General features: G+C 37.9%; 1 protein-coding gene across 11 annotated transcripts in view; it reads right to left on the bottom strand.

Moving 5' to 3' along the window:
- The window catches only part of BICD1 (BICD cargo adaptor 1), a 213,995-nt gene that overhangs the window by 37,060 nt on the left and 149,311 nt on the right, over positions 1 to 27,624 (bottom strand). For 4 of the 11 annotated variants that reach the window (XM_044775308.2, XM_070493981.1, XM_014866001.3 and 1 more), the window contains exons 4-7: positions 25,327 to 25,752; positions 11,053 to 12,147; positions 6,650 to 6,801; positions 2,927 to 3,134 (exon numbers count right to left, since the gene is read on the bottom strand). In XM_044775308.2, the coding sequence (XP_044631243.1) occupies positions 2,927 to 3,134; positions 6,650 to 6,801; positions 11,053 to 12,147; positions 25,327 to 25,752 (1,881 nt within the window). Of the gene's footprint in view, positions 1 to 1,644; positions 1,839 to 2,816; positions 3,135 to 6,649; positions 6,802 to 11,052; positions 12,148 to 25,326; positions 25,753 to 27,624 lie in introns of those variants that run through there. The other 7 variants (XM_014866003.3, XM_070493977.1, XM_070493979.1 and 4 more) reach the window with 5 other exon arrangements.

Here is a 27,624-nt window from a genome sequence, read left to right as displayed (position 1 = left end):
AAAGATCAAATAGTCATATACAAAATGAAAATAGTTATTGTTAATATTTATTATTAATTTTTAATCTTACTGATGTGACACTTTTAAAATTAAAATACAATAGGGTTATTTATTAATCATAAAATTTCTTTCCTAAGTTCTAGTAGATAGTGCTACTGAATCCAGTTGGAACACTAAAAAGACTTGTGGGTTTTGTTCAAGTTAGGTGTATGGATGAATCATTACCACCTTGGCAATTCACAGATATTTCAAGGCACCTTCCAAAGGGGTCTAAAACAATAGGAACCCCCAGCAGGGTTGTTGTTTTTTCAGCTGTACGTTTTGGCTGTTACGCTCTTCCAACTCATTATCACGACCTATTTCCTCAACTGTTCTTAGAATGTTGAACATGCGCTATAAATTTCCACACCACATCTTTTAATCCCAATTATTAGGCTGATTCATGAATTAGATAAGGAAAATATTAGAGATCCAAAGGCTGAGGTTTCCAAAAAGGAATTAAGGTAAAAGTCAGAGTAAATAAGGTAGGAGGTAAATTTAAACAAAAGAAATTCCGTGGCAAAGGTGGCGAACTCAAAGTCTACAAGTAGGGAACAGAAGAGAACAGAAATGAGTACAGCAGGCTGGGGATAAGTAATAGGGAGTGAGGGGGATTGTGGCAAACTGCAAAGTTTGCCCTGTTTAAAAGCAGCCAGTACAGAGCTCTGACAGGTTGCTGACATGCATGAATGCAGACCGAGGGCTGCCACATGTTCAGAATCACTCAAGGGAGGCCAGAAATAGAGATGTTCATGTGAAATCTCTTGAGTTTCTAACTTTTGCCTGCTAACTTGAATTAGTTTTAATTTTTCATTCATTAAAATTTCATTCAGCCTAATGATAGTGGCCTTTGGGCTTATTTTGTTTCATGGACTTCCTGCGTGCTATCTCTGACCTATAGTTAGCATGCAGGGATTTCTCAAAAGGAAGATCTTTATTTGCCAGAAGTCACATTTTCAGTTGAGACCCTTCATAGGAAGAATTGTAAAACAGAAAAATGCAAAAGAGTGAAGCTAAAGTAAATTGTGAGCATATTGGTAAGCATAAATCAATAAGGCCTTGCAAACTACAAGAAAATTACACTAAGACCTAAATGTTTCTGAGGAGCAACACTTTAAAGGATTTTTACTTTTATCTTCTCTATAATGATTGAGGAGACATTCTGAGTCACTACAAAAGATTAGCCCAAAAGGCTTTTTATAAAGATGGCTCCCTTTACTGAAATTACATTAAAAATGATCAGAACCAAATGACAAAATTTGACCAAGATGGAATCGCTATGAGCCACCAAATTGCAAACAGGATCCAGGTGTGTGTCCTGCATGGCACCTGTTGCTAGTCTCCCCTGAACTTATCCCATTCCTTCCTACTCTCATTGTCCATCCTTGGCTGTTAAAAGGAAGTCGCTGGAGACTCTGACTGTCTGGCTGAGTAAAGGAGGTAACTGGAAGCTAAGTGGAAAGCATCTTTACCTGAGCTGTAGCAGTTGACCCATCACCAACGTTAACTCTGCGGATGGGTGGGCATGAGGGGGAGGAAGGAAGGGGAGAGTCATCTATGCTACTGACCATTTGCATCACATGCACCCAAGGAAAAAATGTTTACCTGGTGGAGCCACGGTTAACCTTTTTTCCTTGCTGAGCCGGTGCCCTTGGATGAATTCACTCATGGAAGGGGGGCCCTTCAGAAGAAATGATTCTGTGGAGGTGGGGTCAGGGGGAACGCTTAATAAATTCTGTAGGTAGGAAGCCCCTGAAGTCCTGGGACGGCTCTGATCACAAAGGGAAGGTGAAAATTGTCTTGCAGGAGATCCAAGAAAATACATATAGGAAACAAAAAAGTTTTACTTTAATTACCTTTCAAAGCCTCACCATTGACAACATTATTTATATCAGCATTTAATTTTTTTTTAACACGTAAATCAAGATTTTTGCTAATTGCTTAGTTTCCATACCAGGATACAACCCTATTTGGAAACTATGCTGGATACTGGAAAAGAGATTTATTACAGTTAGTCAGTTTGAACCACAAATAGAAATTATTTATATTATTTGATTCTTTACTGAAAACTCCTAAAATAAAAATTTTACCATTAACTGAAAACACAGGATAAGGAATTCAACATCCAAGACTCTGGAAAAAGATCACAAAATAATCAAGCCACTAAACACCTTACACGTGATTCCTTTGAGTAATAGTAACATACCAAATGAAAAAGCACAAAACCTGCTTTTAAGAAAAAGACTATACACATTCCATTGCATTTTGCCTAAAGATAGATATCACCTTTCAGTCAACCATCAGTTTTGGTCACATGAACAAAAGTTCCCCTAAGAGAACATACTTATATCCTTGCCCCATTAAAGAGAAGCCAGTAAACAGCACCATAACCAGAGGTACAATGATTTTTAAACTTATCACCCATGTAAAACATAACTTCATTCTTAATATCCACCTTTTATCTACCAACTTTTAGGCTGGAGGTAAGGGAGAGGCATATTTATGCATACAAGGAACAACAAAAAATGTTGACAGACACTTGAAAAATTATATTATGGTTAATCAAGAGGTGGGGTGTGGGGGATAGAAAGGAATAAACACAATTATCAAAAGTTTTGATTTGGAAAAACCAGCATTAGCGAGGCCCAATTGTACATCCACTCTCAGTTTTTCTCTTCCTTCCCTTCCTCCATCCTCCACAATAAGAGCACATTAATTTTTGCAGTTAACTAAAATCTGGCCACTGCACCATACTATGAAGATCGCTGCATGCATACCTTTTCCTCTGAGTGCCACTGCTGACCCGAATGTTGGGTGTCTGTGGGCCCTGACTATGCAGGAGGTAAGTGTCTATGGTGGGCACGGTGACTGATGCCTCCCCACTTACTTTAGGGCTGCCGATCTTGCTCTTCCCAAGTTTGCCTTTGCTGCGTCGGGACTGCTCATGGTCAAACTCTAAGTCCTCCAGCCGCTGGGTCAGGGCGAGTTTTTGCTGGATAGCCATTCGTAACAAAGTGTTTAGAGTCTTCTTCTCATCCTCTGCGGCTGCTAACTGTCTCTGCATCTCATCCAACTGTGTGACATATTCATCACATCTGGAACCCAAACAGAAGAGTGGTCAGGAGAAAACCTTGGTGAAATTGAACTTGGAACTGAAGTTGAAAAGTAATGAACTGTACTGGAATTTAGATGTTTAGACCTGGTCTTCCTAGAGCAGAATGGAGGTAATCCATTCCAGCAGAAAACTGGAAACAGCAGAGCAGGTTCAATAACTGATGGTTCATCCATACAATGGAGTACATATGGGGACATTCTTAACAGGTGACATCTCAAACTCTAGGGACAGAGTTAGTGTGGGGGCTGCTCTACGGTGGCAGAAGAATGAACAGTAAAGTCTCAGGTAATGTTCACACATCTTAGATGTGTTACAATAGCTTTTTCTACTGTGTAACATTGTATTCTTTGGAGGAATGTGACACGTTTGTTATAGGCTATGTCTGCAGAATGCAAAGGAATAATAATGTTTATAAAGAAAAAATCATTTCCTTCTGTACCTATATTTATAGGTTTTATTTTAATTGAGTACAGATTACAGCTGCCACTGCTTTCAATATGGCATATTAGCCTGAATTAGAGACCTGAATATTTCCAGTGATTTCTTAGCCAGATGATAAAGCAATAGGCATCAAAGAAAACCCAGATTTGCAGAGAGTTTGATACAGACAGAGCAGGCTGTCAGGAACATCTTTATTCAGGTTTGATACTTGTGCTGCTGCAGGAAGATAAGCTCAGTAACCTTTTTTCCCCACCAAAGGTAAAACCTGAGCACATATACATTTGGAAGCAAGGATAATTCTCACAATTATTCAGCATTTTTTCCTGAGTTTATTTACCCACCAAGATAATAATAAATACTCTTCAGACGCCAGCAGATAGTTACTGACTTTGAGTTATCTAAAATGTACTGTACAAACTTTGAAATTAACACAAGCCTTGTGTCATTCTAAAGAAAAAACAGACAAACTCTGCAGTGAAAGAACTTGAGATCCAGGTGGTTCCCATTTTCCTTAACCTTGAATGTCAAGAAGCATAGTAGGGGTAGCCTAAGAAAAAATCAGGGCTTAGTAAAATACAGTGTGGATTTCAAGACCCTTGATTTAATTTAATTGGTCAGATTGATGCAGGCTCAACAGGAGGTTGACATAAGGGAAGCTATATTGTAGAAAAGAAATCATATTGTAACTTTGAATGACCTCTGACTAACTAACCCAGACATGCTCTGTAGATTTTACGTCCCTCCCAGCTGCAGTAAGTCGATAACTTTGTTCTTTTGAGTTCCTGAGGAATGTGATGACCCCCAGGCAGAGAGTCTGTGCTGATGGCCATCATCAAGGACAACTGAAAGGTCAGGGGATAGGGCGCTGCTCCGGTCTCTAATGCATATCCAGTAAAACAAAAGACTATCAGGAACTAGGACCAGATGTCTGCCCGCACCTGGAGATCAGATGGAGGCCCCTACCTAGAGACCAGCTGCCTCCCCTACCCCCAAAGACTAGCCCCGCATATAACTGGCCTGTGGTCTTTGTTCTGTAAGATGGTTCTTTCGGACATTAGTTGGCCATCTTCCCCTATGCTAGCAAGCTGTAATAAAAAACCCTTTCTCTCCTACCACCTTGCCTCTTGATTATTGGCATGTCTTGCAGTGAGCAGATCCCCCACCCCCCCACCTTGGGCAGTAACAAGATAACAATATTTGTAAAAATACTAAGGAGTGAGGCAGTTACTATACCCAAAAAAACCAAATTTCTGTGAAAATGCACTATTTGGGGGTAATAATTCTGATATAAATCAGGTTGAGATTTTAAATGTCCCTTTAAAAATGTTTTGACTTCTCTTTCAAAGAGGAAATAATATGTTTTCTTGATTCTACATGTAATGCTGACTGATTTCTTTCATCAAAGAGGCGGGCATTGTGCACCATCTCCATTCTCTATCCTGCCCCCCATAGCAGCCATAGTATGCATACTCTATTCCCCAAACTCCACCTGCTCAGACCCAGAGGTCAGTCCCCCTGCCCCCGTGTGTCCCTCTGGCACTCAGCCTCCTCACTGCCATCTCCAAGAGAGTCAGTCACAAAGTATGAGCTTGTGCCTTTAATCTCCTGACATGCAAAGGAAGCTGGACAAATGCCAGGGCTCCTATAAAACCCAGGATTTTTTTTTATACTTATATCAGCTACATGTAAATTATTTACTAAATCTTCAAATAAAGCCATCATTATGCTTTGTGAATTTTGTACCAAGTTGATGTCATGTAAGATAATTAACTGTTTTTGTCTTGGCCCTGAATTGTGACAGCAAAAAAGAGATTGCAACGCTATATTGAAAATCTCAGGATTTTGAAACCCTTGAATCAATACATTCTCAGCAATCACTTCAAGTCTAAAAACAAAATACAGAGGCACTTCAGAATGAAACAGGTTGGAGGAGGTAGTAATATTAGTAACTAATATTTGTCTAATGAACTAGTTGGGCAATGTAAACAATTTGGTAATATACAATTACATTTTATTTTTTTTGTTTATTGTTTCTTTTTGAGGAAGATTAGACCTGAGCTAACATCTGCTGCCAATCCTCCTCTTTTTGCTGAGGAAGACTGGCCCCGAGCTAACATCCGTGCCCATCTTCCTCCACTTTTTTTAATATGTGGGGCACCTACCACAGCATGGCTTGCCAAGCAGTGCCATGTCCGCACCGGGATCCAAACTGGCGAACCCTGGGCCGCCGAAGCGGAACATGCACACTTAAACACTGTGCCACCAGGCCAGCCCCTATATAATTACATTTTAGAAATCATACTTTAATCACAGTGTATTAAAGTCTAAGTAATTAGCCGATATGATGAAATTAATCTTCATTACGCAGGTATCTTCCTCACACAATACTTACTAATGATAAACATTTTTATGTACTCAAATCACAGAAACAAACTTCAGTGCTGATAATATTTAGCTATTTTAGGAAATGGGCTTTTTTCCTCTTATTGGAGGCTTTTTTTTTTTTTGGTCTAATTATTTTGAGCACATAAGCTCTGGAAAAATATCTATAATATTAATTTAAAAATACTTCTACGTAAAAGAATTGCTTGACCCAATGTGTCCAGTAGAGGGCTCTGGAAAACAGCACAGGGGCCAGCCCTGTGGCTGAGCGGTTAAGTTTGAGAGCTCCACTTCTGGCGGCCCAGGGTTCAGATCCTGGGCACGGACATGGCACTGCTCGTTAGGCCATGTTGAGGCGGGGTCCCACATGCCACAACTAGAAGGACCCACAACTAAAATATACAACTATGTACTGGAGGGATTTGGGGAGAAAAAAAAAAAAAGAAGATTGGCAACAGTTGTTAGCTGAGGTGCCAATCTTTAAAAAAAAAAAAGAAAACAGCACAAAAGGTTTTTTCTTAGATTTGTCAGAGTGTAATCTTATACATTTTCTTCACAGCCTATCCTTTTAGACAGCACACCAAATACACTCAGGATGCATGAAGATGCCCATGCGAATATTATAGTCTTTCCCCACATACCACACCTAATCTTGGAAGAGGAAACTGTTACCTTGTTGCAAACATTGCTCTCAGGGACGAGAAAGTTGCTGCATCTTCTTTCAGAGCCTTCAGTTCATTTCTGAGTTTCGTCATCGTTTCCGTCACCATTGCTTTTTCATTTTCGTATTTGTTCTTGAGGTTGGCTAGAGCCACCTCAGCCGTCTAAAGCAGAAAAATCACAATGCTTACCATTTTCATATCAGGAAAATCTACCATACAGATTTCTTCATGCTATTACTTTCTTTCATAAGTGGAAAATGGAGTTGATTTGGTTAAATTTCATATAAACATATACATGTATTTGGGACACAGGTCGTTTTTCTTTAATGTCAAAACATGCTGTGAATCCATAAAGTGGTTAAGTTTGTCTTGGAAGTGAGCTGTGAACCAGAGTCAGCATCCGGAGCTACGGGAATGATAGCAGTTCAGTAAATATTTAATGCAGATGGTTGAGAGTGCCTCCTTTCAGACAGGAAGGGAGCCGAAATGAAACTTCATACAAGAAGGATTTTACCAAGAAGGAGTTAGTGGAGAAGCACAGCTTCCAACTGAAATACTGTAGAACTCAAATATTCTTGTGTCACCCATGCTCTGTGGGCCCAGAACACATAGAATAAAAGACACAGGCCGCTGCAATTTATAACATGAGTGTATGACAAACCATAAATCCATATTATATATTTAAGGAAAAGAATTAACAAAGAACCAATTATTTCCTAAGTCTTTGCATACAACTTCTTTAAAACAATGAATTATGGTCAAATTTAATTCTTCACAATCTTCATAAAAGCAGAGATTCCAAAATGTTGGATGAATTAAAATCTTTATTAGAGTTTGGGGTTTGGGCATGTCTGAAGTTCTTGGAATTGAGAGTATTTCAAACTGAGAACTAGCCCGACAGATACTAGAAAGTGAAAAAAAAAACAACAGTGACTGAATCAATGCATAGCATCAATGTATATTTCGGGACTGCTTGTTTGATGCATAGTACATGGTGGACATATTGAAGGCAAACTCAAAATATACCAGTTTTACAAACTGCTAACTACTTTTCAGAATGTGTAAAAATATTCAATACTAATGAAAAAGTCCATTACTAATGGAAAAAAAATCCATTCCTAATGGGATTTCCCAGGAAGACTACCCTGGTTTTTAATATTTCTTTTTGTGCTTGAAATGGATAGCTTCAACGTTCTTATGCAAAGAGCTAATGTCTATAAACAGATTTTTTTTCATTAAAACAATTTTGGGATAGGGTAGTTTGTTAATCTTTTGATTCCAAAGTAATTTCTTATTCGTTTTGATTGATTTAAATTCAGATTAAAATGAGAAGTTGCTCATAAAACACTTTAGTTTGTTCTATTGTGCCATAACTCAGTAGGATCTTCAGAAATATTACAGATTCAGAGAATTATCCAGAATGCAGAAACTGACATGGGGAAAAATGGCAGTTTAATTTTTAAAAAATTTAGACACATATTCATTTAGAACAGCTAAATTTAAGTTGTGAAAATGTAGCTGTAACAAATCTGTAAGCATGTGGTGCCACATGGTCAGTTACCTAAGGGAAGGAGGGGAGGGAAGGGAATAACAGAGAGCAAGATCTGAAATAGAAGTGTGAACACATTTATTATCTGTGAGAAATGCCTCAAAGGACTCAGCTTTGTCTGTAGATTTCTTTCTGCACAAAGTTTTTTTCAGAATTAAGAAATTCTAAGTATCTATAACCCATTAGTAGATTTGCTGATACCTGCATTGGCCACATTCTCCACATCCCAAAGTTGACTTTCTAAATAAAAAATCTTGTTTCCAGCCACAGAGGTCTTCAACACCATTCCCTGAATGCATAATCCTATTCTGTGCCTCTCTACTTCCTGTTCTTTCTGTCTGGAATTATTTCCTCCTCTTATGGAAAACAATTCCTTATCTTTTTTTTTTAAACAGATTTAATTTTTTTTCTGCTTTTTCTCCCCAAATCCCCCCAGCACATAGTTGTACACTTTAGTTGTGGGTCCTTCTAGTTGTGGCATGTGGGATGCTGCCTCAACATGGCCTTATCAGCGGTGCCATGTCCGCACCCAGGATTCGAACCAGTGAAACCTGGGGCCACTGAAGCGGAGCGGTCAAACTTAACCACTCAGCCACAGGGCCAGCCCCACAACTCCTTATCTTTTAAGAACAAAGAAGTATAATTGTTTCTCTGAAGTTTTTTCTAACTTCTCTAGGAAACATTAGTTACTTCCTCTGCAATGTTCGCCTAACTTGGATTACAGCATGTATAACATGTAATGTAATTATCTCTTTCTATTCTGACATTCTTACTAGTCTGTGAGTCCTTTTCTGGAAGGCAGGAGCCATGTACTAGTCTTCTTGGAATCTTTAGCATCTAGCACAGTTTAGTACACAGATGGTACTTCACAAATATTTGCTTATTTCATCAGAAGACACTGTGCCTACAAAAAAATCCTAAAGTACATTAAAAGATTCACAGAGAATGCAGAATGCCTGTTTTAAAACAGGGAGATTCTTTCTTTCTTCTGCAACGGAATTCTTACCTTTGTCTTGATAATAAACATTCCACGAAGTCTTAACATAACGGATGTCATCTGTAGATACCTGAAGCTATTTATGGCACATAGGCATCACAGCAATAGGGCCAACATCATTACAATGTAAACTAAATGCACGGCTAGAAATGTGTTTTCACTTAATTTACTGAGACCATAAGGGCTGTGACGCTAATGTAATGCAAATGGTACCACAAACCACTGTCAAAATAAAAACGCAGCCAGGAATGCTTTGTACTGCTCTGAATTCCTGTGGCACTGTTTCTACCACTCTGAAGTGCTTGATGATATGTCCTATCCTGTAAATAATTATAGGCACATGTTAAACTCCTACTAGATTACTAGTCACTTATTTTTGCATCCCTACTTACTACCTGCCATGAAATACATAATTAATGAATGCTTCTTCACAAATTAGACTCTCTCGGCTGATCAACCATGCTTACCTGTACTTCTGTGTCAATGAAGCATCTTGACACTTTTATAGATCTAAGTTTCTAGGTTGTTAATATTCAACCTTCAGGAAGAAGTCAAAGAACTTATCTAAATGGCTTGACCAAGAATGCTCAGGATATTATGTTCTTGATAAAGGTTGTCTAAGCTTTAATACAGTCTTGGTTATTTATGATCACTCTAAATCACTGGGTCTTTGGATTTATGGTAACAAATCCCTTCATTTTGACCTCAAATTGGAGTCAGAGCTCTCACAAATTCTTCATTCACCCTCATATTTTCTATTCCCCTGAAGTGATGGCATAAAACAAGGTCCTAATTCTGCCCTCAGATTTATAGAAAACATGTTTATAGTGCAAACAATATTATTTCTTGTGGTATAGATCTCCAAATTCTATCAATGGATTTATGGGAACTGAAGATAAAGATGCTAGAAAGCTGCACTGTAGATGACATGACAATGGTGTGGTTTCCCCCCGAGAAGGGCAAAAGGAGAAGAACTCTGAATCTGACATTAACTCTCACTCTCCGACAGTAGCACTGCTTACATTTGCAGGAAGGTGTCTGATGCCCTGTTACTTCTCTTCATCAACACCCTTTATTCAGCACCCTTCTCAAATGTATCTTTGAAGGCTCAATTTCCCGATAAACTAAACAGAGGTTAAAAATATTTTCCTGGCTATATTTCATAGCACTCCCACCCAGGCAGAGCTCGAGAGGAAAAGAAATTCAGTCATCAAGAAGATCTAGGAATTAGTCAGGTAGTCATTTTACAGCATTCCTACTTATTCCAAAAGGACAAGGTCTATGGTTAGGAAAAATTCTCTGCTGCTTAAGGGGTGATCCAGCTGAATTAACATCCCAACTGAACCCAAATTTTGTACATGTAGTCACCAGCAGAGCTAGTGCACGTTCTCTCTTTATATCTCTTTCTCTCTCTACCTCTCTATCTCTTTCTAGAGAGCTCCCCTCTCTTTGTTCTAGCTGCCTGCCAGGGTGCCTTTACGTGCTCTGTCTCCTTGGTGTAAGCTGCCATGCCAGCCTAATCTGCCATCCCCTCTGTCTCCTGTTTCCACACTCAACCACTGCTGGTCTCCTGATAAGTACCACTTGAACTGCCTTTCTTCATCTGCAACTGGATCTCCTCCTTTGTTACAGCTTTAACTTCCTCACTCCATCTAGCAGTGCATAGCTACTCTCCTATTTCTTTCATTCACTCACTTAAAAATAACTATTACATTCTGATCTGACACTGGGACACAGTTTGTTTCCTTCCTCGGCTGACCAGGAATCTGACCTCTCATCCTGATCATAGTAGACACTGAGAAACATTAAGGAATAAACCAGTCAAGAAAGCATTGGCGAGCATGCATTGTCGGGAGAATGAGATCACCTGTTTGTTGGCTTTCAACACGGCCCTCAGTGTGGCGATCTGCTCCCGTTTGGTGCTCAGCAGGGACTTCAGCTTGAGGATCTCTTCCATTAAGGCTTCCTTGTCTTTATCGATCATGGGGGCCAGCTCCCGTGCCGCTGCTCTTTGACGAGACAGTTGCAAGGACCGGTCCACAGCTTTCTGCAGGTGCTTGATTTGGTCCCGAATTATGGCATTAAGGTTGTAGATGTTCATTGGCTCTTTGCGGATGTCACTTGTATCTAATACTGGAGATGATGGTGGGGCAGTAATAACAGGAGAGATTGTGGGGGTCTTGGTTGGACTTGGTTCTTTGCTGGCCTCTGTATTTTCTTTTGGAACTGGTTCAGATGAGGTCCTTGTTTCTACTGGGGATGACACCCCTCGCCTGGCTAACCGTGGAGACAAAAGTCCCCTGGGATCATCCGGCCCTTTCAGGCTGCCACTTCGGGTGACTCTGCTTTGCCTATAGTAGTCCAGCATGACCCTGTTGGGGGTTTCATTATTACAAAGACATACATGGTGATAAAGCTGAGCTAGCTCCTCACTAAATGTCACCAACTCATCTTGGGCCGTATTAAGGGTATTGTGATTTTCGTTGGCTATGCTGGTCATCTTTTGCAACTCCTTCTCCATGTGGGCCATCTTCTCTCCACTCTCCTTGGTGGTCTTCTCAAGGCTTGTAACCTGTTCATCATACATTTGGATCTTACTCTCATACTTGGCCTTCTCTTCAGTGTAGTTTTCTACAGATTTATTATATTTCTCCTTTAAGGCCTTAATTTCAGCTTTCAAATCGATCACCTCAGTTACTGCCACCCTGTATTTGCACTCAAGGATCTCCAAGCCATTGATGTCCACCTCGTAGTCATGGGCCTCCTCCCCTGAGTCCCGGCTCTTCTCCCCATCCAGCTCGGCCTTGAGCTCCTTGCTGCTCTGCAGGCCCCTCATGGCATTAACGTGCTCTGTGAGGCGGTGCACCCGTTCATGCTGCTCTGTCAGTGCCCCCTTGGTGTGTTCCAGCTGCGTTTGGGACTCCTGGAGATTGGCCAGAAGGATGGCCTTTTCTCGCTCTACCTGCAAGGGCAAGAAAAAGTCTCTGAAAGACATCAATGCAATGCCAATGATGACCTTAATCCAATCACAGTTGGGCACATATACATTTAAAATAAGTGCAACACAGCCAATGTCCCCATTATCTCAAATTAAATTGCACTGTGTTTTCTTATTTCAGCAGTTCCAGTAAAGTCAATCAATCTAAAAGTACATCATTCTGAAAGAAGTATACTATGCATATTTACCCATTCAAATTTTCATACATTATACACATATATTCATAGAACTTGAATGTTACTCAAACAATCTTATTTTTGTCTTTTTATACCTTGCAGAAAACAGAACATGATTTCATGAGATAGTACTTGGCATTTCTTTCGAGAGCCTTGGAGTACATCTGCTCCTTAGTTCATGTGGGATAAGTGACTGTCTCAAGGTGCCTATGAATTATCATTTTCTTCCCAGAGCTCAACCCAAAATCAGATTTAAAACCTAAGGCTTTAACTTACTAAACAATGCTGAGAACCTTAACCATCCCCTTAAAAATAAGCACTTAATCCTCCCAAATAGACATGTACTAAATTTGATAGCTTTTAATATAAAAGTCAGAGAATATAGAGTTTTGGGGCTAAAAGAACAATTTACAAATCATTTCAATTCTTTCAGTTCAAAATAGGAATTTTAAAAATTAGCAATTAATTTGAATAACGTGACAGTTTTGTCATTATGTAGGTGGTAAGTAGTATTGTATATTGAAAAATATTCAGGTCTCAATATAAAATACAGTCTCATTAAACAAAAGTATATAAGAAATTGTAATCTGAGAATTTTTAAAACCATTTTCTGTCTCTCCATACAGGTAATCAGTATTATGAATTGAGTTTTTACATGCTTTTAACGTAAATATGTTTTTCAAAAAGGAAATAATGTTTACAATTTAAAGCATTATATAAGAGGTATCATATCCCTCTGCACTTGATTTTTCTTTTCTTTCTTCTTGATTTTTAAAGTAAACCATCATGAGACCTATTTTAAGGATAATGCATTGATGTTGAATATCCTTACATCAAAAGGAAGTTATTAATTCAAACCTACAAACTTTCCTAGATCATACATTATATCCCTCCAAACTTTTTTAGATTCCTAGGAGGCAAGTAAAATTATTATTATAATAACATAATAAATATTCATTATTAAAGTGTAATTAATATTTATTTTAACCAGCATATTACTTTAGAACTATATCTATTTATCTAAAAATTTATAATACAGTAGAGTAGTATTTTTATGATCCTTTGTGGTACTTGATATCCTTCATATAATTGTCACGTACAGACAGTTCTCACGTGGCAAGGTTCTAATATGCATGAATTTCAGTGACCATTACTTAGTTAAAATACTAGTTCTCTCGAAGCTCAGTTCAAATTTCAATGACCAATATACTAACTGTGAGCAATATGTAAAGTACAAACTTTGCTGCTTCAGTCTACAAAATCACCACCTAATAACATCATGACCAGTGACCAACCACATCACTTCATTCAAAGTCTGTCAGTGATTGGTCACTGTATATCTGCTATTCAGTTCACTCACAGACAGCAAAGTGCGTAATTGTGTCGTCTTCTTGTCTCCCAGTGATACACCCACATGATGTTCTACAAAAATAGATAATCCAAAGAGGGAATTGGGAAAAAAGGAAGGAAGGAGGGAAGGAAGGAAGAAAAGAAGAAAGAAAGAAAGAAAAAGAATAAACAGCAAAGAAACAAAGAGTGACAAAGCTGGCAGTGCAATTTGAATCAAACATAAATGGAATTACAGAAGAAATAGTTGAATGTAGGAATGTTGACACTGATGTTGTTTGGACTTTAGATATGCAGCCAAAGCAACTTAGTAAAGTTGAAAATGTCCTAGAGGAAGTGACACGGGAACACTAAGAGTACTCTCAGAGATATTTTCAGACATTGAAAGTGCAAAGGATAAAATGTTGGAAGCTGATCCAGACTTAGAAAGGAGTATGACAACTCACCAAGGCATAGAAAAGATTCTTGCTAGTATAAGTTACATGATCAGAAAAAGGCAAGATTAAACTACTCTTAATAAGTTTCTTTTGGGGGGTGGCAGTTAAATTTTTATTTCAAAAGTTTGGATAACTTTGATATTCTGCAAAATGAAATTTCCCTAGTGATTTTGGGTGTGGGGGGGTTAAATCTGTATTTCAAAGATAAGGTTTTATAAAGAAAAACTTAATGTTTCTAAGTTTTAGATTACGGTGTACTAAGTAGTTTCACTATTTTTTTCATTTCTCTATACATTTATAACCAATAGTAAGAGAGTTTTTAATGTTTTAACAAAAAGTTTTTACAGATAGCAGAACAATTGTAATTTTCTCCACTAATTATTGTTTGTTTCCCTGATTTCAGCTTGCAGAATCATCCTCAGGGCTCTGCAACATCACGTAAAGCAAGGACCGCCTGCATAGTATGGTCCTGTATAGTAGAACTCAAAAAAAAAAGTTTCTTATTTTAAATTATTATTTAGAACCTTCAAAATAATATTTAATTTTAAATTAATATTTATTTTAAATTATCTTTAGAGGCTTCTAAGTTGTAGCTTTGATTTTATGACATAGTGCTTGCCCATGTCTACAACAGAAACACAATCCACAGGTTACGTATTATGGCTATAGAAACCAAAATATTCCAAAAGAATAGTATTATTATAGGTAGAAAAACCAGGGCCGCAGCATCAGAGAACTCGAGTCAAATCTTGGCACAAACATTTACTTAGCTATGTAACTCTGGGCAAGCTTCAGTTTAGTAATCTATAAAAGGAGCACAATAATGCCTGCCTCACAGGGACATTTTGATGATTAAGTAAGACAGTGAATCTAATGCTTAGGGTATTTTATTTTAGTATTTTATTTATTTTTCTTCTTCTCCCCAAAGCACCACCCCCACCGCCAGTACATAGTTGTGGATTCTAGTTGCAGGTCCTTCTGATTCTGCTATGTGAGACGCTGCCTCAGCATGGCTTGATGAGTGGTGCTAGGTCCACACCCAGGATCCAAACTGGCAAAACCCTGGGCCACCGAAGCGGAGCGTGTGAACTTAACCACTCAGCCACAGGACTGGCCCCTCAGGGTATTTTAATGTTAGCTGTTGTTAACATTTGGGTAACTGTGGTCCAATTCTCATGACCAAAATGATTCCACATAGTAAATACATCTGTCTCACAAATTTGTATCTGTATATGCAAAAGCAATTTCTTCATTTCAGAGTTAGGATACATTTGAATAAAAATCCTCTTAGCTGAGTTTCATTAGATACAACAGATTGTATCTCCATAGTTGAAGATGAATTGACTTATCCAGACTATTGGGCAATAATTTTAAGTGAAAACTAGGTAATTATGTAATATGATATTTGATGAAAATTCAAGTCATCTGAATTTTTAACAAAGGAGATGGAAAATCTCCTAATATTCTATTACTGGTATTGTATACAATCTCAATGAAAATGGATTCTTTCAGGATTTTTTTTATGGTTTTCTTTTTCTGTTGAAAATTAAGTGAATTTGCTCTGAAAAGTCTAAACATCATTTGATTAGTATACATGATAACAACAGACAAAGCTATTTTCAAAAAGCCCTTTAATAGGAAAAGCTTTGGATAAAATAAAAACTGGGCCAAACAAAATGTACTAAATGTGTCTCAAGCTGGTTTTAGAGGCAAAAGTGTTATGATGAATGAGGTAATGCCTTTAGGACAGTTTCCCATCTGTACTCCGCCAATTCCAATTTAACATAAACATTGTCTAAGCTTAAAAGGATAAGTCTGTCAGTTTCTTCATGACAGCACCTCCAGAAAACATCAAATAGAACAACGTCTCTTTTGTGTGTGTATGCTCCACATACAGTCCTAATTTCCACAATCAATACATTTCTGGTGGAATCACTTGAATAGAGAATGATATCCAAATTTGATACATACATACACACACACATATGTGTATATACATATTTTTTCCAGACAATTAAGGTTGGTCTGCCCCCTCCAAAAAAGATAACTAAATTGTGGATAATTTTGTACAACTCCAGCATTATATTTTCACCCAGCTGTCGAGAGGCTTGGAGCACCTTAAACTGTATTTGAATTTCAGAAAGCAGTGCTTAAACTATTTAAGAGACATTGTGCTTTGAATTAATAAATGCAAAGCACTTTAAAGATTAAAATTACTATTCATTTTAAGCGGACCACTTTAACCTCCATTGGTGAAGAACTTATCCAAGGAGACTTGCTGGGTTAATTATCACCTTCTATAGTGACTGGGAACAGTTGCCTTATTTCTCTTCCTACGATCTCCATCTTCTATCTGGAACTGAGGATTTTATTTTTCATAATAGGGCTGGTTGTTTTGCCAGAAAACCTGAATGCAGAATTTGTAAACTCTTCAGTCCAGTGTAAGTATACAATATATGTTAAGTATTATTACTGTTGTTATTATGTTCCATTGAAAGTATTTTTAATTTCACTGTATGTTTACCTTTTAAATAAACACATTTACATGCACTGAATACTGACAGATTCTTTTGTGAAGGAACAAATGAAAAGATAATCAGAATTTGCCCATTCATATCAGAACTTCTACAGGAAAAGAAATCAAAGCCGTTTTATAAGCTATTCATTTCCATAAAGTCTTTATCCTGATCATCTGACTGTTAACTTGACACTGAATGATTGGTGTGATTCCTATAATGGTATGCATAATATCAATATATGCAAATAAAACTCAGAAATGAATAATTTATTCTCCTCTGCTTGAAGTGAAGCAACTCTGGCAATGCATTTCCACATTCTGACAAACGAGAACTATGAAAAAAGATCAATCTAGAAGTAAGATACACTAGGTAAGGGAATCTAGCAGCTGGAAAAGAAGGGAATATATTTTGGAGAGTGTGGTGAAAAGAAAAATCTTTCTCTCTCTCTTTCTCACACACACACATATGCAAAAGACAGTCAGTTGGACAAAGGCTCAAAAACATACAAGGGGAGGGGTCCTTTTCAACTCATTCTATGAGGTCAGTGTCACTCTGAGAACAAAACCAAAGATATTACAAGAAAAGAGAACTACAGACGAGTATTTCCTATGAACATAGATACAAACATCTTCAACAAAATACTAGCAAACTAAATCCAGCAACACAAAAAAGGACTAGACAACATGACCAAGCGGGATTTATCTTAGGAATGCAAGGTTGATTTAACATCCAGAAATTAATAAATATCATACACTCTACTAATAGAATACAGCACAAAAACCACATGATCATCTCAATAGATGCAGAAAAAGCATTAGACAAAATTCAATACCCTTTCAAGATGAAAACAGTCAACAATCTAGAAACAGTAGAAAACTACCTCAACCTAATAAAGGGCATCTACAAAACACCCCCAGATAACATGCTTAATGGTGGATGCTTTCCTCCCAGGACCAGGAACAAGACAGGGATGATTGCTCCTGCCACTCTTCTTCAACACTGTACTGGAAATTCTAGCCAGGGCAATTAGAGTATGATCAAAAGGCAAATAATCACAAGTGTTGGCGAGGATGTAGAGAAATCAGAACCCTCATACCCTGCTAGTGGAGACGTAAAGCGGTGCAGCTGCTTTGAAAACAGTCTGACACTTCCTCAGAAGGTGAAACATAAAATTACCATATGACCCAGCAATTCCACTCACAAGAGAATTAAAACATATGTGCACACAAAAACCTGTACATGAATGCTCATAACAGCATTATCATAACAGCCAAAAAGTGGAAACTCAAATGTCCATCATTGAGAAACAGATAAATAAAATGTGGTACATCCATACAATGGAATATTATTTGGCAATAAAAAGGAATAAAATACCAATATATGTTATAACAGGGATGAATCTCAAACACGTTATGCTAAGTGAAAAAAGCCAGTCACGAAAGACCACATATTGTATGGTTCCTTTTGTATGAAATGTCCAGAAGAGACAAATTGATTGAGACAGAAAGTAGATCAGTGGTTGCCTAGGGCTGGAGTGGTTGCTAATGGGTACAGGGTTCCATTTTGATGTGATGAAAATGTTCTAAAATTGACTGTGGTGGTGGTTGCACAACTCTGTGAATATTCTAAAACCCACTGAATTATACTGTTTAAATGGCTGGGTTGTATGCTATGTGAATCATACCTCCATAAAGCTGTTCTTAAGAAAAGCTACATAGACCCTTCTCTGTTGTGATTATAAAGGCTCTTTTTATGTTTACTGAAATACGGTAGAAAAAAGAAAGGCTTATGAGAAATGTGTTTGCCTATAATGCTCATAAAGGTAACCTTTAACTATAAAGTCTGTAACAGCTTAACAACTTAAACTGTCAATTTGTCCTCAGAAACTGTCACTTTCGGTTTTAAAAACCAGGAACTGACCGATCTTGTTTTAACTAATTTCACCCCATAAATATTCTGTGAGTCTTTGTTAAGCACAGATAATATTTGATTTGTATGACTCTCTCTGTGTAGCAACTGCACTTACTAGGTTTTTGACTTTGAGTGAATGACATCACATATTCGTGCCTCAGTTTCCCTATCTGTAAAATGGGGATAGTAATAGTATCTATCCTATATACCTTTTATAAGCACCAACCAATTAAGCAAATACATATAAACTGCTTTGAACTCTTATGGTTCATATAGCAAATTGACCCTTACCACCATTACAGGAAACATTTAAATTGCCTTTAATAGAGTGGATCTAAACACTGTATTGAGATGAATCTTTATTTCTTCCTCATCCACGAGGATACAACAAAACATATCAATTTCAGTTTTACAGAAACATTACTGTTTTCTCAAATTACATATGAAATTACATAGCCAGCGTGATACTGAAAAAAATTCCAAAGACTTTTGTCCTTAGTTTGACTCTCTGTGATGTGAAGTTAAACGGAGGCTATTTATCAAAGGCAGAAATTTTAGCATAAGCATAGATTCCTTTATTTTATGTTTTTTTGTGAGGAAGATTGACCCTGAGCTAACATCTGTTGCCAATCTTCCTCTTTTTGCTTGAGGAAGATTGTCGCTGAGCTAACATCTGTGCCAATCTTCCTGTATTTTACGTGGGATGCTGCCACAGCATGGCTTGACCAGCATTGCTAGGTCCATGCCTGAGATCTGAAGCTATAAACCCTGGGCTGCCGAAGTAGAGCACGCAAACTTAACCACTATGCCACCGGGCCAGCCCCAAGTCCTTTAAATAGATTAGGTAATTTAGGTAGTTTTCCTAGATAGGATCTACTTATTTTCATTCTAATAAAACTAATTGAGGTACTTGACTGTCACTGGAAAACGTCAATTATAATCTGTTTGAAATAACTGAGTCTTGTGGGCACCAAAAAGCTAAATAATGTATCCAATAACACTGAAAAATTTCTCTTAGTAAATAAAGAATGACACTAATGAGCTGTTCACTATCAAGGTCTATTGACAAGTTTACAGGATTCTTAGATGAATAAAATATGTTTTCATATATACTTTTTTCTCATATGCTTTTATATTATGTGAAAGTTAGCATGATTGGCTAAATTCAAAATATTCCTGTAATTTATTCCATATTCTTGGAAGAAATATAACTCAGTAAGATATTCACTCTAATCAGGGAAAAAAAAGCGCTCCCTAATTTAGATATAGACTTACCATCACTTGCCTTTTCCTATACTTTCTATGCTTTATATATTGACTAATTATCTAAAATGGAAATGGCAACCTTCTTGGCACCTCAAAAACTGACGGCAGGTTCCAGTACAATAGCAATAACTTATAAAATTTTGTGATTTCTATATGGTTTCATATTTAACATCCCATTTGGTCTTCACAACAATTCTACAAAGGGGCATGGCATTCTCACCACGGCTTCAATAAATAGCTCTACAGATTGTACATGATACAACTCCAGGAGGTATTTTTTTTTTATTGAGGTTATGATAGTTTACAACATTGTGAAATTCCAGTTGTACATTATTATTTGTCAGTCATCTTAGAGGTGTGCCCCTTCACCTTTTGTGCCCATCTCCCCCCTTCCCCTGGTAACCACTGATCTGTTCTCTTTGTCCGTGTGTTTGTTTATCTTCCACATATGAGTGGAATCATACAGAGTTTGTGTTTCTCTAGCTGGCTTATTTCACTTAACATAATACCCTCAACGTCCATCCATGTTGTTGTGAATGGGAAGATTTTGTCATTTTTTATGGCTGAGTAGTATTCCACTGTGTGTGTGTGTGTGTGTGTGCGTGTGTGTGTGTGTGTGCATTTTTATATATATGCCATATCTTCTTTATCCAGTCATCAGTCAATGGGCACTTAGGTTGCTTCCATGCCTTGGCTATTGTGAATAATGCTGCAATGAACGTAGGGGTGCATAAGTCTCTTGGAATTGCTGATTTCAAGTTCTTTGGATAGCTACCCAATAGTGGGATGGCTGGGTCACATGGTATTTCTTTTTTCATTTTTTGAGAAATTCCAGGAGGTACTATTTAAATTGTAGTCATTGTAGACTTTTACATTTCTTATTCCCATTTCCCAGCAGGTGGCAGTGTGATATCTTGAGGAAGAGGACCTATCTTATTTTTCTAATTCCAACAAAGGCATCCTGGAGACTAGTGATGGGGGTAATTTAGTACCTTTCCTTTTATAAGTGCGCCTCCAAGAAGTGAAGCAACTCATCCAGCATTCCTGATACTCAAGGAAGAAATGTATATTTTCATTTTCTTTTCAGAACTAGGTTAAGTAAATACCCATAGATGGGAAAACATAATGTACATGCACAGATGGAGCCTTGTACGATAAGAAAAAGCCAATAGGCTTTGGCCCAGGTATATTGTTTTCAAAGGGTTTCTTTAATCCTAAGACAGATCTTAAAGGCTGCATATTCCCTGGTATAGGGTGTTACGTCACGGCCTGTGCCCCTCCACATCTTCACAAACTGTCCACATTAACCGAGGGCAGATGCTGGATTTGAAGGCACACAGCTCTCTCACAGATGCAGGGCTTTGGACCATGGCCAAAAGAAATCCTAAGAGACAAGGGCACTATAAAAACAGAAACTGTCACATCCAAAGTATGCTGATGTTCTAACCTGAATAGTACAGCAATTGCTATGCCTATGACAGCTACAATTTTGAAATCCAGAGAGGCTCTAAATAGAAGTTTTATCATATTCGGACAGTCCTAAACTCCCTGAGCAGCAAAATTGCACCTGACTGATGTGAGTGAGGCCTTTTATGGTCTCATTTTTTCCTCTTAGTGGGAACGCTCGCATGTTTTACTACAGAAATGTAACTATTAGTTGGTCTTTCAGTTCTGTACCTGACGCCATTGGGGATATCACAATGTATATGGTATATGCTGCATATTACCTTTCTACATCTGAATATTTAATTTCAAAACACCTCTGGCCCCATGCATTCCAGATAGCCATACTTAAAGTGCGTTTTCTTGCCTCCTCCTCAGAAGGTCCAGAACAGTGTACTGACACACAGTATGTGCTGCAAGGTACGTAAGTACTGTTGCTTATAGAATTGCCATATTATTTTCAAGCCTCATTAACATCAAAGGCAACTGCAATAATTTCTAGGCAATGTATCCTCTAATGTTTTTTCTTTTTAAAGATTTTATTTTATTTTTTTTCCTTTTTCTCCCCAAAGCTCCCCAGTACATAGTTGTATATTCTTCGTTGTGGGTCCTTCTAGTTGTGGTACGTGGGACGCTGCCTCAGGATTTGAACCAACGAAACACTGGGCTGCCTGCAGCGGAGTGCACAAACTTAACCACTCAGCCACGGGGCCAGCCCCTCCTCTAATGTTTTTATAGTTTGTTTATTTATCTAAATTCTGCCCAAGGGGATGCATAACCAAGGTGTGGGGGATTGGAATTGGCCACCCCAAGATATGTCTCTCTGGCATGAGGATTATTTTGGGCTGGTTACTTTTAAAAACTGCAGACATGAGAGAAACTCTTAAAAGTACTAGTTACCCTTTGTAAGAGACATTTACATTTGTCAGGGAAATCTCCATCTGTAAAGGTGTCTCCCTCTCTGTACCAGGAAGAAGGGGGGATGACATTATCTCTAGAAACTCTTATCAATGGGGAAGGCAAGGACTTAAATCTGCATAATAACCTTACTCTTGTTTATTGTACTTTTCTGGTAGTCTCCCATAACTGACTCCTCCCACCCCCAACATCCTCCTTTGTAGCTGAAGATGGTATTTCAGATGAGAACCTCTGCCATTTTGGTGAGTTGCTCAGTTTTCCTGAGTCTCTCCCATGTATCCATGTTATAAAGCTTTGTTTGATTTTCTCCTGTTGTTCTGTCTCATGTGAATTTAATTCGTATCTCGGCCAGAAGGACCTAGAGTGGGTAGAGGAAATGTCTTCCTCACCTACAAAGGAGAAAGATTATAAGGAAATTCTGCATGAGAAGACATACTCTGCTATACTTGTACTCAACAGTTTGAACAAAATATATTCTTAGAAAAAGTGGATATGTTTTTAAAAAATGCTGATTATGAGAAGATAGACAGTAACTTTGCCTAAAACAAAATTAGAAGTTAGTGTTCTTGGTGTGAGGCTGGAAGCTGCAAAGCCCTTCCTGTGTTGAGCCTGGTTTTCACAACTAAATCTGGAGCAAACCTTAGGATCTAAGGCCCTAGTACCCCTTTTACAAATTGTCTACATCTTTACAAATTGTCTACATTAATTAAGCACTGATGAAAGATTTGAAGGTACACAGCTTTCTGGCCTATTGAAGGAGGGTTTATCCAGCCAAATTTTTCTCACTCTTTTTCCTAAATGAACATCCCTTTTCAGACCTTCTCACACCCTGAGACTTAACTGTTACCCTTCTGTATTCCTACCAGTGACCACATTACTTCCTTCTGAGATGACTATGCTTGAGTTAATCGTCCAACAGCAACAGTTAATAATATTAACAAAACCTAAATAAATTGAGTGCTTAGTCAATCAAAGACACTATAGAGTTGAAATAGTGATAATAGTTCACAATTATTGGGCATTTACTGTGCGTCCGGCCCTGTTCTAAGCACACTACATACATTAACTCATAAACCTTCATGGCACTCTAGGAAGGTATTATGCATCCCCATTTTATGGGACAGTAAAGTGCTGTCCCTCTAAGAATGATTGTTGACTAGTGGTTGACCCTTGGAGCATTTGAAATGCATGGGGGCATTTTTAGTCATCGCATCTACTGAGGAGATGTAACCAGCATTTAATGGGTTGGGACTAGAGATGCTAAACCTCTTGTAGCTCACCAGACAGTCTCAGACAAAGAGGAATTGTCCCACCTCAAATGCAAAGGACACTCCCATTGAGAACCACTCTCTTGCTGAGACCTTGTTCTCCACCATTCTTTTTATTAAACTACTCATCTCTTTTGGACTTTTGTATTAGCTAGCTCAGATTACATTTAGGATTAAAGCTGAGAACAGCTCTGAGTGTTCAACCACTAGGTGACCTGGTTGAAAACTGTTGAACTATTTTATGCTTAGCAGCTCTTCTTCCTAACATCTTCTACACTGCCACCAAAATAAAAACAAACAGAAAGCTTCAACCCACTAATTTTTTAACCTAAAGCCACCAATGTAACAGTTTAAGAAAAATTTTATATTAATTCTATTTAATTTGGGGGCAAAAATTCAGATAAATATATCTGTCATGTAAAATTTTTTCACAAGGAAATATGTTTTCTACCGACCTAGTTGTCTTAGTGTAAACTGAGCAAAAAAGACATAGAAAACTATTACCTACACAGAACTGCACTTTGCAATCAGGTAAAAGTCTATATGAAATTCATTTTCTTCCAGTGGTCATGCCTTCTTATCTTGATTCAAATTAAACATTGTGAAAACGAATTCTCATGAATTCTCTTTTAGTAGCCAAAAGCATCAGGCAGGTGAAGTGCAGGATACATTAACTCTTTTACTTTTTTTGGTCGGAAAGATTGGCCCTGAGCTAACATCTGTGCCAACCTTCCTCTATTTTGTTTGTGGGATGCCACCACAGCACGGCTTGATGAGCGGTGTGTAGGTCCATGCCCAGGATCTGAACCTATGAACCCTGGGCCAGCGAAACATGAAAACTTAACCACTACGCCACTGGGGCAGCCCCTAACTCTTGATGTAGTATTAAAAATAAACCTAATCATAAATTAACTTCACTGGTTCTCTAGTCTCTTGTTGATTTCTGCTAATTTCATTGTTCTGTCATCATTTCTGTAGAGGCAGAAATAGATAAGCCCTGTTTGCTATAAAAATAAATGACTGCCAGAGTCTTACAGCCTCTAATTATCAGCTATGCACAAAGAACCTTGGAGGGATAACAGACTGAAGAATAAGCCTCAAACTTAATTAACCCGAGAAGCTTGTTGAACCAGATTCCTGGCTCAGTAGATCTGTGTGGAGCCTAACAATGCGTAGGACTAAGGAGCCCCTGAGGTGATGGTGATGGGCTCCGACAACATTTCCATTAGCACTGGATTAAGGTATGGCAGGGAGGCAAGACTAAACTGGAAAGTCATTTTACAGTGAGGTAAGCTTAAAGGCCAGGACTCTTCACAAAACTTTTGACGTGAGGATGCTAAAAATTTACGGCCTAGCTCATGTTGGAAAAAGAACTCCTTGGTTTCAGATTTAGACCTGTTTTGTGTTTTAAGCACTGATATCCAGTAGTTTGTCTATAGAAACGCCGTCATATTTTTTAAAGCTTAAAGTATTGCCGTGAAGTGTATCCATTAATCCTGAAGCTATATGCAGATGCTTGTGATGGAAAACTTCATATTTTGTCATTTCACTTGTACATAAAGCTTTGAATTCTTTTGTTAGAAATGCATCAAGATGCTGGCTTGTCTCCCTTCACACCTGATTACAATCTAATTTGTGACTGTAAGATAAATTTCTTAAAGCAATGCAAATGAGAGATTTCTCTTCAACACCTCTTCTGTTGTGTCTTTCTAAAATATTGCACTTTCAAAGTTGCTAGCTGAAGAAGTAATATTTAAAAAAATAATCTGGAACTAAAATGTGAGAATGAGAAATCGTACAACAGGCTACACACAATCTACAAAAAATTCACTCTCACGGCCTTAAACAGAGTTCTTACCTGCATAAGCTGCTGCTTCAATTTCTGTATTTCTGAAATGTTCAGCTCACTGAATAAGTCAGAAACAGGGTGTAGAGACTCTCCTTTCCTTAACGTGGGAGTCCGATAGTCTCCATTCAGTTTCACAAGGGGCCCATGGATGTGCCCGTTCATTTTGTCATCATTGTTTGGTTCACTCCCATCCTCGGCGAACTTGAGTCCGTCTACCGAGATGCTGATATGGTTGTCATTGAGGGTGATGTACTGGGACAGCTCCTTCCGCAGGTTGTTCTTCTGTTCCCTTTCATTTTTCAAGGTCTCCAGGGCTTCTTCCAGTTGATGCTCAGCAATCTCTTTTAACCGGATGGCATCTTCCAGCTGGCTATTCAGCAGCACTGTCTCCTCCTCAAATCGTTTAATCTCATGCTTTAAGCCTTCATATTCAACCTGAATTAGGTAGGATAAAGAAGATTCATAAAACTAAAATTTGGGTCTTACAAAACTGCCATTAAACACTCTAGTGGACCTAATCATTTAAAAAAATTAGAACATTAGTCTACAAAATAAACCATAAAAAGCACACAGTATACCCTTAATGTAACATAGGACAGTTTCTTAGAAATTATATATATAATATATAATTATACAATTATATGTTATAATATAAATATTACATGTAAAATTATATAACATTCAACTCTTAGCAGAAATTGGAAAAGGTACCACTGTCTTAGGATATCTTTTATGGGGCCCAATGGTCAAAAGGGAGCACTGTTTGCCTAATAAATCAGGCATATATATATATATATATATGCAAACTCAACCACTCAGCCACGGGGCTGGCCCCAGGAATATTTTTTTGTAATAGTTTCTCAGAATATTCACAATCCGGGAAAAGATTTTATCATCCCTGTTACCTTGTTTTATTTAATGATTAATAATGAGAAAATTTTTATACCCAGAGATAAATTAGTTAAAAGATGACAATAAGAACATAATCTCAAAATGTGTTTGAGAGTAAGATGAGGAAGCAAAGAAAAAGTTTATATGCTTAAGGATAGAATCAGGAATAAGAGTACCTATTATCCAATAACAAAAAATACATATATATTGTTATTAATATAATATTCTTTTAAATTATAATCAAGTTAAGAGCCTGCTCAAACACCCTCTTGGTCATGAAATTCCACAGGGAAAGAGATCTCTACTCTAAACCGACACAAAAAGAGAATATAATAAAAAAAATAAACCCGATAAAAAGTAATATAATAATGTCACCATGGTATTAGATACTAATACAAACTACGTGTTTAGTTTTAAATTTTTTTAGTATTTATATTAATCGAAACTTGTATTTTAAGAAAAATTTTAAAAATTAAAGAATAGGGATCACAGACATTATCATTTTCATATATTCATATATTTCTACCCCCTTCCTTCTTCACATAATCTCAGTGCAATGGGTTATCTTGCAAAGGTTAGGAAAACAGTTTTTGACAGAGGTTTAGTTAGGATGTAGGTTTGGCTGACGGAACAGAGACCTAAATAAGAGTGACTCAGTCGAGACAGAAGTTTGTTTCTCTGTCAGGTAACAATATGGAGGTAGACAGTCAAGGGCCAGTAGGGAATGTTTGCTCCATAAGGTCATCCAGGAACCAGGCTCCTGTTATCTTATTACACTGCCTCCTACTCTGGTCGACATGATCCAGGGCAGCTTGCCATCTTGATCATGTTTAAAGCAGTGGGACAAAGTAAGGGGCACATCCTCTCCTTTTAAGGACATGCCTCAAAAGCGGCCCCTATCTCTTCTCCTCATTGCCACTGGCCAGTACTAGTCATATGACACTCACCTACAAGTGAGGTGAAGAATCTAACCTTTACTCTGGGTAGCTTTGTTTCCAGTTAAAAATTGGGTAACACAGTGGGAGGAGGGAAAAATGGATATCTGATGGACAACCAGCAGTCAACGCTACACAAGATCACTAGAATTTCACATGTCCAAGACAGAGTCAGTCAAAAGAGTCAAATCACGGAAATTGCTTGGGTTAACAGAGTCTATGTCCTTGTGTCATAGTTTCCTCAAGGCCTGCATATATACTGTAAAGTCATCTTGCTCCTGACCTTCTCCTTTTCTTTCCCTGGACAACTCAGGACACCCACTTGCCAGCCTTTCCTAGTATTTCAACCAATCCTCTGACCGCCCCCAGATTATGAGATAGCTTACATTTGCAGACATTTAGTTAGTTTGCATTGCAGACCTTTTATTCTGTAATCCCTGTTAAACGGATAGATTAGACCAGGGATTATCAAAGATTACTG

Source organism: Equus asinus, chromosome 22 (genome assembly GCF_041296235.1).
Source record: "Equus asinus isolate D_3611 breed Donkey chromosome 22, EquAss-T2T_v2, whole genome shotgun sequence".
NCBI classification, from domain to species: Eukaryota; Metazoa; Chordata; class Mammalia; order Perissodactyla; family Equidae; genus Equus; species Equus asinus.
This window is presented reverse-complemented; position numbering and strand designations above follow the sequence as displayed.